We start from the raw sequence: 18,355 nt of genomic DNA on the forward strand, positions 1-18,355 counted from the left end.
TGAAGACACCACTTTTTCTTTTATTAAAAAAAAAATCTTTTTTTAATGTTTATTTCTGAGAGAGACAGAGAGACAGAGTGCAAACAGGGGAAGGGCAGAGAGAGAGAGGGAGACACAGAATCTGAAGCAGGCTCCAGGCTCCAAGCTGTCAGCACAGAGCCCAACGTGGGGCCCAAACCCGTGAGATCATAAACTGAGCTAGAGTTGGACCCTCAGCCGACTGACCCACCCAGGCGCCCTGAACACACCACTTTTTTCTGATCACAATGTATTTGAATTAAAGGAAATAAGAGGACGGGGTGCCTGGGTGGCTCAGTCGGTCAAGTGTTCGAGTTCGGCTCAGGTCATGATCTCACGGTTCATGAGTTCAAGCCCCACGTCGGGCTCCGTGCTGACAGCTCAGAGCCTGGAACCTGCTTCAGATTCTGTGTCTCCCCCTATCTCTGCCCCTCCTCTGCTCATGCTCTGTCTCTCTCTGTCTCTCAATAATAAATAAACGTTAAGAAAATAAAAATTAAAAAAAATTGAAAAAAAAGGAAGAGGATGGAAAAATTCTCATTCCTTTGGAAATTAAAAATAACACTTTTATAAATTACTCATAAATCAAAGAAAGAGAATGGAAATTAAAACATTTTTAGAACTTCAGTGATATTTACAATAATACTTTATTATTAAATTAAAACTTCTAAGATCCAGTATAGGTGGTACTTTGTGAGAATCAGATAGCTTTATTCATATTAGAAAAGAGAATTAATGACCTAATTATCCTACTAAAGAAAATTAGAATAGGAGGATAAACCTAAGAATAGTCTCTACCCCCCCCCCCCAAACATATTATTATATCTGGAATATTGAATATATTCTTATTGCTATTTCAAAGCTATTTGTTATAAAGAAAGCAATTGAATTAGATAGTTGAACTGTATTAGTTAATTTTCTCTAAGGAGTCCTTTTGTTCTCAATCTGCTTTAAAGAATTCTCATTTGTATTAATGATAATTCCAAATCTACCTAAAGGAAGGATTAGGAATGTAACTTCTAAATGGATTCAAATGAGGTGCAGTTTATCTTTGTGTCATATTGTACAGGCATCAGAGTTTAATAATTTATTGCATAGGAGATTTGGTTTTTAAGTTACTTTTTTTTTTTTGCAACAAACTTTTTCTTCGATCACAACCTAACCCAAAAGTCCAATATTTATATAATCAGTCAAGTGGAGCTTTTCAAGCTATAATTCTGCATTCTGCTTGCTTGAACTCCTTCCTGTTCTTCCGTTTATGGTCTGAGTTACCAACTGTGAAACTTGTGTTCTAGGGCACTAGGGTTGAGAACTCTCAACAGAACGTGCAGAGCTATATTGTGGTTTATATTCCATGTTTTACACAATTCACGTGGTCTTGGCTGTAATGAAGTTTATTTGTAGCTTATGAAGCAGTTGGTGTATTTGAGATTTTTTTTTTTTAACTTGGCTAATAATTTCAGTAAATCTTTTTATTTCTAAAGGTACTTGCCTTAGCTAAACTTTCTATCCTATTATTACTTAGATTGGATCGTTGCTTTTCCATTGATGACTCAGATGATACCCCACAGGACTTTGGTCCACAGGCATTCCAGCTATTATCTGCTGTGAACATCTTAGGAGAAAAGTTTGGAATTGGGCTTCCGATTTTATTTCTCCGAGGATCTGTAAGTGTCTGTGAATCACCTTCATTGTTCTTCTTGCATTCCTGTTATACTTTTCTTCAGAGGTTTGCTGTATTAGAATTGTAGCTTTGGCCTTAGATGAGTTGTTAGAAACTCAGAGAGCCATATTAAGTTCCAATTAAGCACTGCATTCATTACTTTTGACAAAACCTGTGTGTTATCATACCTACTCCTGTTTTCATATTTCAGGTTGATGTGCAGCTCTGCACTTCCTTCTAGAAGCATTGCATTAGCTTATTGCAGTTGGTTGGATGAATCCCTAACCTGCTCTTTCTTAGGATGCTTAAGAAAAGTTAACTTTCATTGTATCAGGAGACAAATAGAACAAAATTGTCTCTTTTGTGCCCAGGAAAGTAGTAAATGCTTTGAACAAAACTTTAACTTTAGCAATTATTTGTAAATGTCTCAGTTCAATAACAATATTTGGCAGTATATTTTTTCTTTACTTCTATTCTGCTTCTTATCACAGATATTTAAAATTCCAAATTTTTGTTTGACCTTACCAGTGAATAAATAGTGATAGTCAGTTCAGCCACTTTTATTATTTTTCCGCAATTAGTGTGCCAGAATTATTCTAACAGTTGCAAGTACAATATGAGTAAGTCATGACTCTTAAATTCTGTAGTCCTTTGGTTCATATGATTTTATTCCTGATTTAGAAGACTGCAAAGTAAAGCTGAGTTATTAGGTATTAATATTAGTTAAATAAACCAAAAGTGGGAGATAGAATCCTTCACAAATTTGTATATTTATTAAAAATATACTTAAAATATGGGGCGCCTGGGTGGCTAAGTTGTTTGGCCGACCGACTTCAGCTCAGGTCATGATCTCACGGTGTCTGGGTTCAAGCCCTGCGTCGGGCTCTGTGCTGACAGCTCAGAGCTTAGAGCCTGCTTCAGATTCTGTGACTACCTCTCTCTCTTCTCTTCCCCTCCTTGTGTTCTATCAAAAAAGTAAAAAAAAAAAAAAAAAAAATACTTAAAAGTAGAGATGAGTATTTCACTTTGTATGTAGAATTTAAAAAATAATTTAAGTGAGCATTTATTTGTTAAATACTTGAATGCTTCATATAAATATTTATATCGAGTTTTTTTCTTGTTTAGAAATAGACAAGTTGTGAAATATTTTTAGTGGAATATTGAAAATATGTTCACTTTTCAGGTAGCAATGTTTTTAGATTTTGAATGGAATTTAAAATTTGTTCCCCCGTCCCATTCTAATTTTGTTATCAAATCACCAGTTTGATTAGAAATTTAATAGTGTTACCACAGCTAATTAATTAATTAGTGTTCCAAGTTAAGGAACTTGGATTTAGCTGCTATGAGTGCTAATATTTTTTTTCTATCTTTTTTATTAAAGACTTGAAATTGCAAGGGATAGATTAAGTTTAATTGAGATCTGTGAAAGTTTCTTCTGTCTCTGTCATCTTCCAAACCTGTATATCCCAGTTGAATGTGTAATTTATAAAAATTATCCTTGTTTAATTTGGTAGGATCCAGCAGTATCCAGTATCAACAAGGAAGTGTAAGTGGGCTCCTACACAAACTTGAACTGGTCACAAGAGGGATCGAATTTCACCCATTATTTGAAAACCAAGTCAGACCTCTTATACTGACAGTCTCTTCTGGGAGTCTTCAAATTAAGAAGTTTATTCTTTGTGAAATTTTATACTACCCTTGCTAGGTAAAAGTGCAAAACTTTTCAGAAAGTACCACTTAACAAAAATTTGTAGACATTAACTACAAGGAAAATAAGGCAATTTTTTTTCCTTCCATTTCAGTGATCTTGGTACCTACTGGGATATTATTTAAAAAATTGTAATTATAATTCCTTTAGGAATTTGACAAATTGTCCACCTTAACTAATTTAGAAAAAATTGATATCTTTGTAGTTAATTTTGATCTGTAATATGATAAATATCTTAAACTGAAAACTCTTGGCATTTTAAAAAGATGTTTATATATATATATATATATATATATATATATATATATATAAAACAAAAATGATTTAAGCAGCATATGTTTCTCCTTTCTTACACAAGATATTTCTAAATGGTATAAACAGTTATGCAGCCATTCAGGCATTTGTGAATGGAGTTTAAAATTTGCTTTTTTGTTTAAAAAAAAACACATTTTTTTGATGTTTATTTTTTAGAGAGAGATTGAGAGAGAGCGCGCGAGCATGAGCATGGGGGAGGGGCAGAGAGAGGGAGACACAGAATCCGAAGCAGGCTCCAGGCTCTGAGCTGTCAGCACAGGCCCGACTTGGGGCTTGAACCCACGAACCGTGAGATCATGACCTGAGCTGAAATCGGATGCCTAACCAACTGAGCCACCTAGGTGCCCCTAAAATTTTGTTTTTAAAACAAAGTTTTAATTAGAGATTAAATAGTAGAAATGTTGCCTAAGGAACTTTGTTTTAGCTGTCTAAACATCTCACCACATAAATATTTTTAAACACCCTGTGTGAATGAGTGGTAAGATATGCAGTTATCATGATTTTATAGAAAACAGAAACACAGTCCTTAATTTTAATAACCAAGACATTAAGTGAAACCGCATTTTTAATCACATTATCAAAGTGCTAAACCTTGTCATGGCTCCAGAGTTAGGTAACACTTTTGATAAAAGATGCTTTGACTAGGCAGCCACTAGCAAACTATTGGTAGTTTTAATCACCCTGTATAGTTTAAATCTATTATACAGAAGAGGGTTATCCATTTAATTTCCTGGGTAAGCTATTTTGTCTGATTGAAATATAATCCTAGAGATAGATATTTTTTAATCTTTTGATTTTATTTTGCACTTAGAATAACAGCTCTGGGAGTGACTTTGTTAAGCCCTGGAGTGGCAGCTCTAAACTTCTTTGGCTTGTGGGAATTGGGAAAAAGTCAGAAGGAACAAAGTGAAAATGTAAATAGAAACTAGGCTGCTATTTAGCTAGCTAGATAGTATAGTGTAGCATTGAAAGAGATAAAGGACATATGAGTAGATCTGAGTCCTCAAGAGAGTGCTTGTTAATAGCTGAGAAATTAGAGAAGTCTTTGTGATTCTGCCACTATCACTGGAACTTCTTGTTTTGTGGGAGATACAGTAGATTTTGGCATTTAGAGATGGAATGAGGGAAGAAAGGTGGAGGAGAATGTGACATTCCTACCACAAAAAATGACCACACAAAATAGTTGTGATTTTTAAAGAAGTTACTTCAGATAAGTGGCAAGTGCATTTGTTTTCTCTGCTAAGTAGAGATTCAGAGATTTTGCTTTTATCAGAAAGTGATTCTTTGGGTCGTGTGTCCCAGCCAGTCTTCTCACTTCATTCTAACTCTTATCTGCTAATTAGTAGGTTTCCACATTCCTTGATATGCCAGTTTGGTGTTCTTTATTATCCCAACCAAATTTTTAAAATAAAAGAGTGAGATAATTTCCCTTTTTGAGTGTGTCTTAAAGAACTGTAGACTCCTAAAGCAAAAAGACTATTTAACCCTGTGTATCGCCTTATTTTACAGTGATCAATGCTGAATCCCTAAGAGTTAGAGGACCTGCCCTGATCCTACTATTACCTTGTTGCAGAATCAGGATGAGCAAGCAGCCCTCCCGACTACCGTTTAGTGCCTTTTCTATTTATTATGCTGTTCACAGGCGATTTTACACTTTTGTTTTTGGGTTCAATGATCTGGAGAATGAATGCGACTGGTATGGGATGTGTGTGTAAAATGTGCCTTCCTTAAAATCAGTGCCCCCAAATCCAGTAGTCTCTATAGCAGCTTTCTGGGCATGAGGATTGCCATGGACACAAGACAACGTAAATTTATTCAACGGTACATAGCATTCATGATGATTATTGATCGTGAAGGGAAGGACAATTACTCCTTGTTGATTAGAAAAAAATCTCACTGTTTCCTACTATTAAATGTGTCCATTGCCTTCAGGCTTGCTTGCTTGCTTGCTTGCTTGCTTTCTTTCTTTCTTTCCTTTCCTTCTTTTCTTTCCTTCTTTCTTTCTTTCTTATGAAAGGAAAGGCTAGAGGAATAATTTTAGTGTTGAGATTGCTAATAAGTACTGGTTAGGCAATTTAATATCTTTGGTGTTACCAGTTTGCAAGCAATAGAATCTCCTACTATTAGTACAAGCTCCTAGCAGAGATAGAGTGCCATTACAGGTGTTACAGGGAAAACCGACTAGGTACTAAGTCATGGATTTTCTTTTAGATTAAGAAATTCAGGTTGAGTTAAAGCATCAGCTGTTAACTAATAAGAAGAAAGTTAATGTTACTGAGCCAGGCTCTGTCTTGGGTACTCAGTCTTCATCACATCCCCAGGAGATAGATGCTATTGTTAATACTTCTATAGCAGCTGAGGAAATAGAAACCCAGATAAGTAACTTGCCCAAAGTCAAGAATCTAGTAAGTGCCAGAGCTGTGATGTGAATCCAGGTAGTCTTGCTGGAGTGACTGTCATCAATGTGTATGTGTATATATATGTGTATGTATATGTTTATGTATATGCATATATACTATATGCATATATAGTATCTATGTTGTGTATGTGTGTGTTGTATAGGTATATTTGTGTGTGTGTGTACACATAATATAGTAATAAAAGATTAGAACTAGTAGTCTTGAGGTCTGTGTTCTAGTTCTAGGACCTTAGGCTTCCACTAAACATCTTTGAGCCTCTGATTATTTGTTAGCAACATGAGTAAAAAGTGACCAAGTAGATCAAAGAGCTCCAGTGTTCCTTCTAGCTCTGAAAGTCTCTGATGTTTGATTTTAAACATTCTGTTTAAGTCAACTCGAAGTCAGTTGGCGTAGGTAGGGATTTTTGTTTGTTTGTTTTAACATTTATTTATTTTGAGAGACAGAGAGAGGCAGAGCATGAGCAGGGGAGGGGGAGAGAGAGACACACACAGAATCCGAAGCAGGCTATAGGGATTGTTAATAAGGAAAAAGGTACCATGTTGTACCCGGGTGTTTCTGTTTCTCTAAATCTTGTTCCAGTAAAGTTTTGGTAAATATAATTATCATGATATTAAAGCTCATTACTTAGCCATTTTAATAAAAAGACTTCTATTTCTATTTTTATTTTTAAGATAAATAGAATGCATGTTATAGACTCTGTTAACTAAACCTATCAGAAGCCTATGTGTTAAGCTCAGTATCTAGGCACCAATGTGTCTCTGATCAGAATTCATTCCAGTTTAATCTGATTGCAGCCTAGATTTCCTTTGTATGAGGAATCGGTTTTAATTAGGCTCTTTCACTTGTATTCACATGTTTAACGTTCCAGAATGATAAACTGGTAGCTGTAACATTCTCGTCAGCTGAGTAAAACCAATACGTTCGTAATAGAGAGCCTTTATAGTGCTTGAGTCATGTCTGCTGGAACTCATCCTATAAATTGTTTTGATTTTGATCCCTGGATTTTTAAATGCACTGGTTGTTAAACCTTCATGGAGTATAGGTGAAATGTAAAAATGTTGAATAGCAGGCTTTGCCTGTTTCTAAAATTTTAGACTGCATTTTATATTAAAATTTTTAGAATATAGTAACCTCTTGACATATTCAAAGGATGAATGTTTTTGAAACATAATCTAAAATACAGAATTTATATTATCTCAGGATCACTCTAAGTAATTTAAACAGAAAAGTATGTATTACTGTGCATTAAATAGCTTATGGTATTGTTGATAACATTGTACTGTATAGTCGATCCTAAGAGCCACTGCCTCTTCTGTGACAAGAAGCTATCTGTCAGCTTGGCAAGCCACTGCTACAGCACCAGACCCCAAAGTGCACCAAAGAGGGAGCTCTAACAATCAGGGAGGTTCCCCTTGTAATCACCCTGGTAATCACCCTGCAGTCGCTATAATCTGTATCCAAAAAAATGGATGCCCCTTGATACTCAGGAAGCCAGTAGTTGTATGCTGGGTTCTGTGCTAACACTTCCTCATAAAAAGCAAACACCTACCTCCATGATCCTGCATACCTGCAAAAAATAGTGGAAGAGTATCCTTAGCTCAACTTCCTGCCTATAGATGTCATGAAAAAATGCATCTGAATAGTGGAACTTAAATCATACCCAGAACTCTAGCTGCAAGGGATTTTGAGAAGCAGTATTTGTAACTTTCCAGATTCTGCAAGAAAAGAAGTCACAGTGGATGAAGGTTAGAATGACTCTTGAATTACCATCTGCCCTATTCACCACAAATACATTAGAGAGGAGCAACTTTCCATAAAGCACTTGGTCTGTGTAATACTATAGACATTTAAAGGTGGTACTTAAATGTGTAGGGTATGGGAAGGAGGTAGTGAGAGGGCAGAGCGAATGAAAGGAAAAGTACTTTGTGGGGGGGAATGTGGGAAGAGTCATTTCCATTAGATGACAAGAGAATTGCACGTGACAGACTAGCTTCCCCAACATTGTTAAAACTTGATGGCTTGCAAAGAGTCTTCAGTTTGGAATCCTCTCTTCACTTAGGAAAAAAAAAAAATCTCAAAAACAGCAACTGTGTAGCATGCAGTTGCTTTTTCTGGGGTATCTCAGTCAAGCAGCTAAATCAGAAGTGATGAAGTAGGGGCGCCTGGGTGGCTCAGTCGGTTAAGCATCCGACTTCAGCTCAGGTCACGATCTCGCGGTCCGTGAGTTCAAGCCCCGCATCGGGCTCTGGGCTGATGGCTCAGAGCCTGGAGCCTGCTTCCGATTCTGTGTCTCCCTCTCTCTCTGCCCCTCCCCCGTTCATGCTCTGTCTCTCTCTGTCTCAAAAATAAATAAAAACGTTAAAAAAAAAAAAAAGAAGTGATGAAGTAAACTTTGCAGTACCTCTTGAACAAAAGCACCACAAATGCAGCCATGCAGTGGGAAGTGAGTTGTCATGTACTCACCACAAATGCAGCCATGCAGTGGGAAGTGAGTTGTCATGTACTCACTGATTACTAGCTGCTGGATCACACTGCCTCTTAATACCCAAGCTCCTAGTCTCATGCTGCCGATGATGATTTCTGTTTTCAGACAATGTATGTTAATAAAAGGTCTAAATAGCCTAGGTTAAATATTACAAACATATCCCAGCCTATGCATTGTAAAATGCATGTGAATTATATGCAGAATTACCTGCCATTATTTTAGACAGAAAAGCAACTCTACTTTGATTATATATTTATTTATGGCTTAAGTATTCAGAACAAGCAGGATGGGCATAAAATTTCATACGTTTTTAAAGCTGAGATTTAGTGTTAAACCCCAAAAATGAATAGACAGTTCTGTTTCACTTATCCTGTTTAACTCAATAAGCGTTTTTAGATATTGATTTTATTCCTAATTTCAGAATTCCCAGCGTCTTGCAGATCAATATCGCAGACATGATTTATTTGGCAATGGCAAGGATCACACAGAGAATTGGTGGAAGGCTTTGTCCCGTCAGCTCATGACTGAGGGATTCTTGATGGAAATTCCTGGGTATTCCAAATTTGTAAGGATTTGCACTCTTACGAAAAAGGTAAACAATGTAGAAGTCTACCTGTTTGATTTAATTTTACTCACTCTTCATTAAGAGATTCTTCTTGTATTCAACAGGGTAGAGACTGGCTTGATAAAGCCAAAACAGAATTTCCTAAGAAACTTATCCTTCAAGCTAATGAAGAATTGTGTCTAACAGAGTTTCCTCAACCAAGGTTCGTTTTTCAGGTGTTTTTTTTTTTAACTTCTGGATTTTTTGTAGTTGAAATGTCAAATTATACCAATTTACAGACACCACAAAGATAAAATGAGTAAAGATTGTTTTAGCATACCTCTTTTAGCTAGTTTGAGGGTGGGAGTCAGTGGGTGAAAGAGAAATCATAGAACATTTTCTTGGTTGATAAAAAGTAGGTGAGGTGTTTAGAAAGCTGCTTTCCCATTGGTTAATGAAGCAGTGCTGAGATCAGTGTTGAAGAGTCAATACATTATATTTCCTTCTTATGTGTAGAAGGTGGGAAGGGAATATACTTGTTGCCTTCTTTTTAATATCTTTACATGTTGTTGATCATTTGGTTTTTTTCCTTTTTTTAAAAAATTGAGATATAATTGACATACAACATCGTGTAAGTTTGAAGTGTATAACATATTGGTTTGATAGATTTATACACTACAGTATGATTACTACAGTACTTTAGCTAAAACTTCTAGCATGTCAAATATTTCTTTCTGTGTTGAGAACAACCTAGTGTCATTGCAACTTTGAAGTTTATAATAGTGTTGTTCACTGTAATTGTTTATAATTGTGCATTAGATTGTCAATTTTTCTTTTAAACTTCAAACACCTTAAAGAGCTTTAAACTTAAACTTTAAGGAGCTTTAAACTTAAACTTTGAAGAGCTTAAAAAGCACATTCCAGAGCTTGTTCTAAAAAAAATTATTTTAAGAAATCCTCAATTCTGAAACAGTAATGAAATCTCATCTGCCTTTCTAAGAGTGGAGGTGTGACGATATCAGATAATTAGATAGTTACACTTTGACATTTGAGATAACTTAATTTTATTATTTTTCAGTTCTAAAACCGTATCACTTGGCATGCAACAGTGTTCCTATACTCGAGAACCAACTGAATTAACTGCAGAGAAGGTTTGTTTGTTAAAGAGGTGGTTCTTATTTATTTCCTTATTAAGTGAAATGCTTCATATAACAAAACATAAACTTTGGAAAGAGTAGCGAAATGAACAATAAAATATGCAGTATATAATTTCTGGGATCAATAGCAGAAATATTTGAGAAGTAACTTATTTTGATTTTTTTAATGTTTATTTATTTTTGAGAGAGTGAGAGAAAAAGCACGAGCAGGGGAGGAACAGGGAGAGAGGGAGACACAGAATCCAAAGCAGGCTCCAGGCTCTGAGTTGTCATCACAGATCCTGACATGGGGCTCAAAGCCACGAACTGTGAGATCATGACCTGAGCTAAAGTCATATGCTTAACTCATTGAGCCACTCAGGCACACCTATTTTGATTTTTTAACTTTTTAAAACTTTAATTAATTAATTAATTTTAATGTTTATTTATTTTTGAGAGAGACAGAGACAGAATGTGAGTGGGTTAGGGGCAGAGAGAGAGGGAGACACAGAATCTGAAGCAGCCTCCAGGCTCTGAGCTGTCAGCAGAGAGCCTGATGGGGGGCTCAAACTCTCGATCATGAACTGAGCCGAAGTCGAACGCTCACCCGACTGAGCCACCCAGGTGCCCCGTATTTTGATTTTTTTAAAGCCTATTTTATAACTCATTTGGCCTGGAGTTTTTTTCTTTTTTACACATTATGATACATATAATTGATAGAAAACAAATAAGCCCGATTCCTAAAAGTTCTCAGTAAAACTATATACACACTCACATACACACATGCATACATGTTCTTCTTTTATGTTTTGGGTCTTAGATAACTATTATAGATTAAATACCCACAGGTAGACTTCACGTAATTGGAACACTGGAGTAATAGGAAAATGTGGTGAATTAAATTTTTTGGTAAAGTTTTTGTTTTATTAAAGTATGCAGAGTGTAACTGAATCATTTGTAACTTTGGCCTCTGCTGCATCTCAAATAATTGTTTTGATCATATATTCTCTAGATTTGGGAGGAATAGGACTAACTGCCAGTAGCATCCTAGAAGTTGATAATCTAAGAGCTTATTTTCAGGTGATTTATTTGATGACTTAGAGGAGAAATTGTAATCGTGAGATTTTATGTCATATTCTTTTCATATTTAAAAGTTTTTGAAACTTTGGATTTTTTTAATGGACCTTTCTATGTTTAAAAGCAGTCTAACTTGGAGAAGATGTATTCTTACAAAGCATCTGATAAAATTTCTTCTGGCAGTAACATTCCCAAAAGAAGGTACAGAGTTGAAAATTTTTATTTTCTATACTTACTATATCAATACCTTTTTTCTTCCTTTCCTAAAGGTAAATATCTGTCAGATGTTGGGCTATTTCAGTTGGCAGAAGGAAGTTAAAAGTTAAAGCATAAGCCTCCAGTGTTAGAATTATTGAAGAAGACCTATAAAATGATAGTATTAACATTAATTTAATAACTAACACTTCTTGGGTATTATTGTTTGCCAAACTCTGTACTAAATGCTAAGTATATTATTTGTAGTATCTTATTTAATTCTTACAACAGCCTATGAGTTAACCACCGCTATTTATTCCCATTTTAAAGTTGAAGATACCAAGGGTGAAGAAGTTAACTAACTTGTTCAGTTGCACATAGCTCATACCAGAGCTGATTTTCAAATCTATATTTGTCAACCTCTAGCATCTAAGCACTCATTATATTTGTATAAAATATATATTTCCAGCCCACTTAAAATACATTATATGGCAATATAAAATGGTGAATATGAGAGTTGGTACAAATAATGAATGTACCTGTTGTACTTTGGAGCTTGCTGTCTGACTTGCTGACTTAATGGAAATATGGAGAATGTACAGAATTACAGAAGGTCTGAAGATGGAGAATTTGAAAAACTTGTCAGGACCTTTATACACAGATTACTGAATGGACTATGTTTATATATGTATCAGGTGAAAATAAATTAATGTGCTCTGATGCTGTTACTTTCTTTTTAAAAAATTTTTTTGAGTTTGTTTTGAGAGAGAGAGCGAGCCTGGGAGCACGAATGAGGGAGGGGCAGAGAGAGAGGGTGAGAGAATCCCAAGCAGGCTCTGCACTGTCAGCACTGAGCTTGATGCGGGGCTCGAACTCACAAATCGTGAGATCGTGACCTGAGCTGAAACCAAGAGTCGGACACTTAACCAACTGAGCCACCCAGGCGCCCTGATACTGTTACTTTCTAATGGATTTCTCACTTAGAGAATACTACTTTGGATCTGACAAACATTTACTATAATACGTCTTCCCCTCAAAACAATTTCTTTTTGTTTAGATATGGAGTAATTACTACATTTTATGTAAACAAAAAGGTTAAGTAGTGTATAAAACAATATATCCATTCAGTATGCGGAAGCATTTCTTCATTTAAACATTTACTGTGGTTTTGCTAGGCATCTTCTTGTGCCAGGTATTATTCTAGACAGTGGGATTGAGTGGGGAAAAACAGAGACATAGCCCCCCCACCCCCCGGGCCCTCCCAGGGTTTATACGCTGGTGAGATATACAGGTAAGGGAACATAAAATTACAATTCAGGGTTGTAACACTTTGGAAAAGCAGTTTGGAAGTGACACTTGATCAAGGCTTGGGTAGAAGTGAAGTGAAATGAGGGGAAGTTTTCTGAGCAGAGGAATGGCCCATATATTAAAACCTGAAAGCAAAAGAAGGTATGATACGACGAGGAACTCAACAAGTATGCTAGCAATTTCCTGGTAGAGGGAAGTGAGGGAGTGGTAAATATTTAAGACTGGAGAATTAAATAGGGTCCAGAATATCCAGTTTCCTTTCAGGCACTCAACTTGATCAGTTGAGATGAGATCTAAGAGGATTTTCAGTAGGATAGTGACATCAAATTTATGATTGAGAACAGAGGTTGGCATTTCCATAGAGGATCAGATAGTAAATAATTTAGGCTTTGTGGGTCATGTGGTCTCTAACTACTCCACTTGGCTGTTGTAGCCTTAAAGCAGCCATAAATGATATGTAAAGAAATGAGTGTGGCTGTGTTCCAATAAAACTTTATTTATGGACACTGAAATTTGAATTTCATATAATTTTCACATGTCACAAATGTTCTTTTGATTTTTTTAAATTGTTTAAAAATGTAAGAAACCATTCTTAGCTTACAAACCTTATCAGAACACATGGATTTGTCCCATGCACCCGAGTGTGCTGACTCTTGATCAGTGACTCTTGCTGTGGAGGGATTAGAAGGCTAGAGGATCAGAGTGTAGAGACAGAAATAAGGCTATTGCAGTAGAATTTTCAGGAGAAGATGGGAACATAGATGAGGGAAGTGGCAGTGGGCATGGACAGAAATAGAACTGTAAGATATTTAGGAGATAGAATTGTTAGGACTTGGTGATTGGAAATTCAGGTGGGCTGAGGAAAATGGAGAAGTTGAACATGACACTTAGGTTTCTGTCTTTGATTACGGGTAAGAGTGTTGTCCCTCCTGTCACTGGCAACATAAGAGGAACACCGATTTGAGAGATTGTTGGATATTAAGGGGATAAGGAGTTTATTGATAGATGTACTGAGTTTGAGACACCTGTGGAGTAGTCCAGATACTAATTTTAATGTATGGGCTTAGTGTAGAGAAGTGAGAGTTATGCTTACACATCAATAACTATTATTTTAAAGTTCATTTGAATTTTTATGAAAATCATACATATGGGGGCGCCTGAGTGGCTCAGTTGGTTAAGCATGGGACTCTGGATTTTGGCTCTGGTCCATGATTTCATGGGTTGTGAGATTGAGCTCCTCCTGGGGCTCCACGATGACAGTGTGGAGCCTGCTTGGGTTTCTTCTCTCTCTCCCTTTCTCTGTGTCCCTCCCCAGCTTGCACACACTCACTCTCTCTCAAAATAAATAAACATTAAAAAAATAATACATGTACATGGTTTTAAAATTGGTACTTAATGGCATGTCACAAAGCACACCAGTTCACACCCTTCCCAAACCTACTTTGTTCTGTTCTGTAGAAGCAGTCATCCTCAAATCTTCCAGCTGGGCTCTCTGATATTTGCCACTATATTTCTTTTTTTTTTTAATTTTTTTTAACATTTATTTATTTTTGAGACAGAGAGAGACAGAACATGAACGGGGGAGGGTCAGAGAGAGAGGGAGACAGAGAATCCGAAACAGGCTCCAGGCTCTGAGCTGTCAGCACAGAGCCCGATGCAGGGCTTGAACTCACAGACCGCGAGATCATGACCTGAGCTGAAGTCGGACGCTTAACTGACTGAGCCACCCAGGCGCCCCTGCCACCATATTTCTAAGTGGCATACTTAGATTACTGGTTTTGGACCAACTAGTTTTGGAAATTTTTTTGTTGACATTCTATAATGGTGGATTAGGGCTTATCCTCCATATGCCTTCCCCTCATTTCCCTTCCTTCATTCCCCTCTTGACCAAAGCAATTACATTTCAAGTTTTGGTCAGATTAACAGTTTGTTTTTATGTTATTAAACCTACTCAAACATTATATACTACTAAGCCAAACTTTGTTACTATGGCCACCACTACCTTATTTTCCTTGATGTTAGTAATTGTCTTTTTTGTTTTCTTTGCTTGGTTTTTAGTGTTCTTGTTCCTTATTTTTCTTTTCCCTTGTTTTTAATCTCTTTTTGTTTATTCTCTTGGAGAGTTCCTTGACTTTATATTCCCTTCCATCTAGTAAGATTTTAATTTTATTTTTCAAAAATTTAATTTCTAAGAACTATTTATTGTTCTCTTTCTTCTTTCTTTTTTTTTTCTTTTTCTTTTTTTTTTTTTAACGTTTATTTATTTTTGAGACAGAGAGAGACAGAGCATGAACAGGGGAGGGGCAGAGAGAGAGAGGGAGACACAGAATCGGAAGCAGGCTCCAGGCTCTGAGCCATCAGCCCAGAGCCTGATGTGGGGCTCGAACTCACGGACCGTGAGATCTTGACCTGAGCTGAAGTCTGACGCTTAACCAACTGAGCCACCCAGGCACCCCTCTTTCTTCTTTCTTTAACATACCAACATTTTCTTGTTTCGTGGATACAACATCTCTACTTTTTGGTGATTTTCATAGTAGTAATTTTGAACTTTTCTTCTGTGCACTTGTAATAACATTCATAGGCAAAATATTTTTTTATTAAATGTTCTCCATGTATATTTCTGCTTTAGGGCTATGTTACCCAAAATTTGTTAGTATAGATGATAAAACTTATTTGTGAAATCATTTAAAATACCATTTTGCAAACAGTACATTAGTATAAAGATTTTTATAAATATTAAGATAAAGATCAATGTAATTATATTATTTAAAACAAATTTATAATTATCTTGAGTAAACTGATATTACTAATTCCTTGAACTGACGTATCTTTTCTCAGGCTTACATCTACTTATTTTAGTGATAAGATTTGGTAATTGTGGAAATCTTACTTTACACTGTAGATTTTGAATTCTTGCAACAGAGAAATTTATAAACATTTCTCAGGTATCAAACATGTTCCCCCCTTTCTTTACCAAAGGAGGACTTTATTTAAATGTGGCATCTTTTATATGGGCTATTCCATATAATTTCATTTGTATAACTTTTTCTCCTTATAATTACTTTATCAGTGAGAAATGCTTGTTAAAGAAAATGGTTTTCTATTTTGCTGCCTCTCACCTTCCGTGTTGTTTGCTAATTGGGTGTTTTTTATCCTTTTGAGGAGCCAAAAGCGGTAGTATTTTCTTTGGCTTATTTTTGTTTGATTCTGAAGAAAAGTGTGAACAATTTGATTAATTCCATGCTAATGTGCCTCACCAGCCAAAAATTAGTGATATCACAGTAAAGAATCGTAGATTCTTTAGCATCTATCACAGTAAAGAATCAATAGATTCTCTCTTGGTCAAAAAAGAGTTATTTTCATTATAGATAGGGAGTATTAAAGCATTTAGTTGAGGATGAGGGTAGGGAAAGTGCTGTTTTTAAACATACTCATTTTTGATGAATTCCAATTGCAGTTTTAACTTTACCATTATAATGAATGCATTTGATTGAAATTATTGAAAATCTAGGCTGTTGTAGATCACAATTATGTTACTGGTATTATGAAGAATAAATGTTACTATTGACTTGGAACAATATTCTCATTTTGGGGGTTAAATAAAAAGTGATCTTGGAGAAAGAAAAGCTTTTATCATTTACATTCTTTTAAATATTTTAGCATCATGGTACATTCACCGGGAAAATCTTACAAGTCCTCAGAACCTGTTATTTCAGCTGAAGAGCAGAAGACTCAGGTATGGCTTTTGTGAAAAGGCAGTATTTGAAAGGATAGTTGTGAACATATGCATGCTTAAAATTTTTTTGCCAGTATTTTAAAAATTGTTCTTTAGCAAGGAGTCTGAGATACAGTTTAGTTTTCACCCTAAGGGAAAATGTAATATTTGAAGCTCTAAAAATAGAAGGCTGGATTTTTCCAAGTACATTTGAAAAAAACAAAAAATGTTGAGTTGTTTTCTTTGTTCTTTGTTCAGACTATGCTGTATAGCAAACTGGTGGAAGCAAGGCAGGAACATGCCAATCAAAAGGGTGTTCCTCCCGCTATTCTGGCAACAAATAAGATACTGCTGGATATGGCCAAAATAAGGTAAGCTGTCTGTTTGCATATGTTCTAACTTATTTTCTTCTAACGTGATGTATTTGTAACATGGATTGTTAAGTGATAGTATGACTTTGGGTCCAGCTGTCGCGTCTGTGCGTTGACTCCCCAGTCTCCCATGCTGCTGCCCACAATGTCACCACCAAGCTATAGACCCATGTTTCTACGTCAGTGAAAATCAACTGTTTTCAGCAATCAGATTCATTCTATATAAAATCTAACTCTTTATCCACAAAGCCTCCATACATGCATTTCAGGCAACTACCAAAACTCTTCCTGAATATCTTACTTTTTAAAATTCATACCATCGTGTTCTCAGTGATGCACGTTTAAAACCCCGGGTATTATTTTCACTCTTCTAACATGGATCCCCATCTTTGTCTTATTTAAATAGTTTTGAGACTTTTTCATGTAAATATTCCTTATGTGTCCGTGTATTCTCTCCTCTCTCTTTTTAGTGACACCCCGTTAGTTTGGACCAGTGCTCCTGGACACTTCCCCACTGTGTTAACTTCTGTAGCTTATAATTCAGGCCCCTCCATTTATGGACTGAAACCTCCTTTTCCAGCCAAGTCATACGATTTTGAATGGTTTATCTTACCTAGGCTCTTTACCATTTGTTAAAGACCCACTTTCAACTTCCATATATTTATTTACAGTGTTGCTTCTGCCTTGTGGTTTCTTTGATTCCCCAAAACTCCTTTTAGGGAATCCTTTAAGATCTGGCTTTATTAATTATTTTTTCCATGAAGTCTTATATGCTCTTTAACAGCAAAGTAATTCCTCTCGCTAGAATTCATAAAGGACTTTAAAATTAAATTTAGAAGAAGCTTCTATGGCACTTCTTACACAATGCTTTACTTACTTTTTTTGTTATTATTATTATTGGTATACATGTGTTCTATCTTGCAGATTTTAAACTCTGTGCATAAAGACACTATGTTCTCATCATTTTCTGTCTTCCGAAGCACCTAACACAATGCCTAATAAACACAAGTTGGTCAATAAATATTTAGAAGAAATATTAACAAAGAATAGTTGTTTGGAAATTGTATTCATCATTTATACTTTCTTTTAAAAAATTGTTCTTGTCACTAAATTTTATCCAAAAGGTGTTACTTTAGTGTAGAAATTTTAATAATAGAACATAGCGCTTATATTTTATAATAATTATTTCATTAAAAGTAAGTATTCAGGGGTGCCTGGGTGGCTCTGTCAGTTAAGCTTCTGACTCTTGATTCTGGCTCAGGTCATGATCTCCTGGTCATGGGATCGAACCCCATGTCAGGCTCTACACTGACAGTGCAGAACCGGCTTGGGATTCTCTCTCTCTCCCTCTCTCTGCCCCATGTCTCAAAAATAATAATAACAAATAAATAAATATTCCA

The 18,355-nt window shown here is 35.8% G+C and overlaps 1 protein-coding gene across 6 annotated transcripts in view; it reads left to right on the forward strand.

The window, feature by feature from the left end:
• The window catches only part of WRN (WRN RecQ like helicase), a 154,065-nt gene that overhangs the window by 111,408 nt on the left and 24,302 nt on the right, over positions 1 to 18,355 (forward strand). For 5 of the 6 annotated variants that reach the window (XM_058720211.1, XM_058720212.1, XM_058720214.1 and 2 more), the window contains 7 exons: positions 1,544 to 1,685; positions 9,031 to 9,201; positions 9,279 to 9,376; positions 10,232 to 10,304; positions 11,491 to 11,567; positions 16,530 to 16,605; positions 16,843 to 16,955. In XM_058720211.1, coding sequence (XP_058576194.1) covers positions 1,544 to 1,685; positions 9,031 to 9,201; positions 9,279 to 9,376; positions 10,232 to 10,304; positions 11,491 to 11,567; positions 16,530 to 16,605; positions 16,843 to 16,955 — 750 coding nt within the window. The remainder of the gene's footprint in view (positions 1 to 1,543; positions 1,686 to 9,030; positions 9,202 to 9,278; positions 9,377 to 10,231; positions 10,305 to 11,490; positions 11,568 to 16,529; positions 16,606 to 16,842; positions 16,956 to 18,355) is intronic. The other variant, XM_058720213.1, reaches the window with a different exon arrangement.

This window comes from Neofelis nebulosa, chromosome 3 (assembly GCF_028018385.1).
Source record: "Neofelis nebulosa isolate mNeoNeb1 chromosome 3, mNeoNeb1.pri, whole genome shotgun sequence".
NCBI classification, from domain to species: domain Eukaryota; kingdom Metazoa; phylum Chordata; class Mammalia; order Carnivora; family Felidae; genus Neofelis; species Neofelis nebulosa.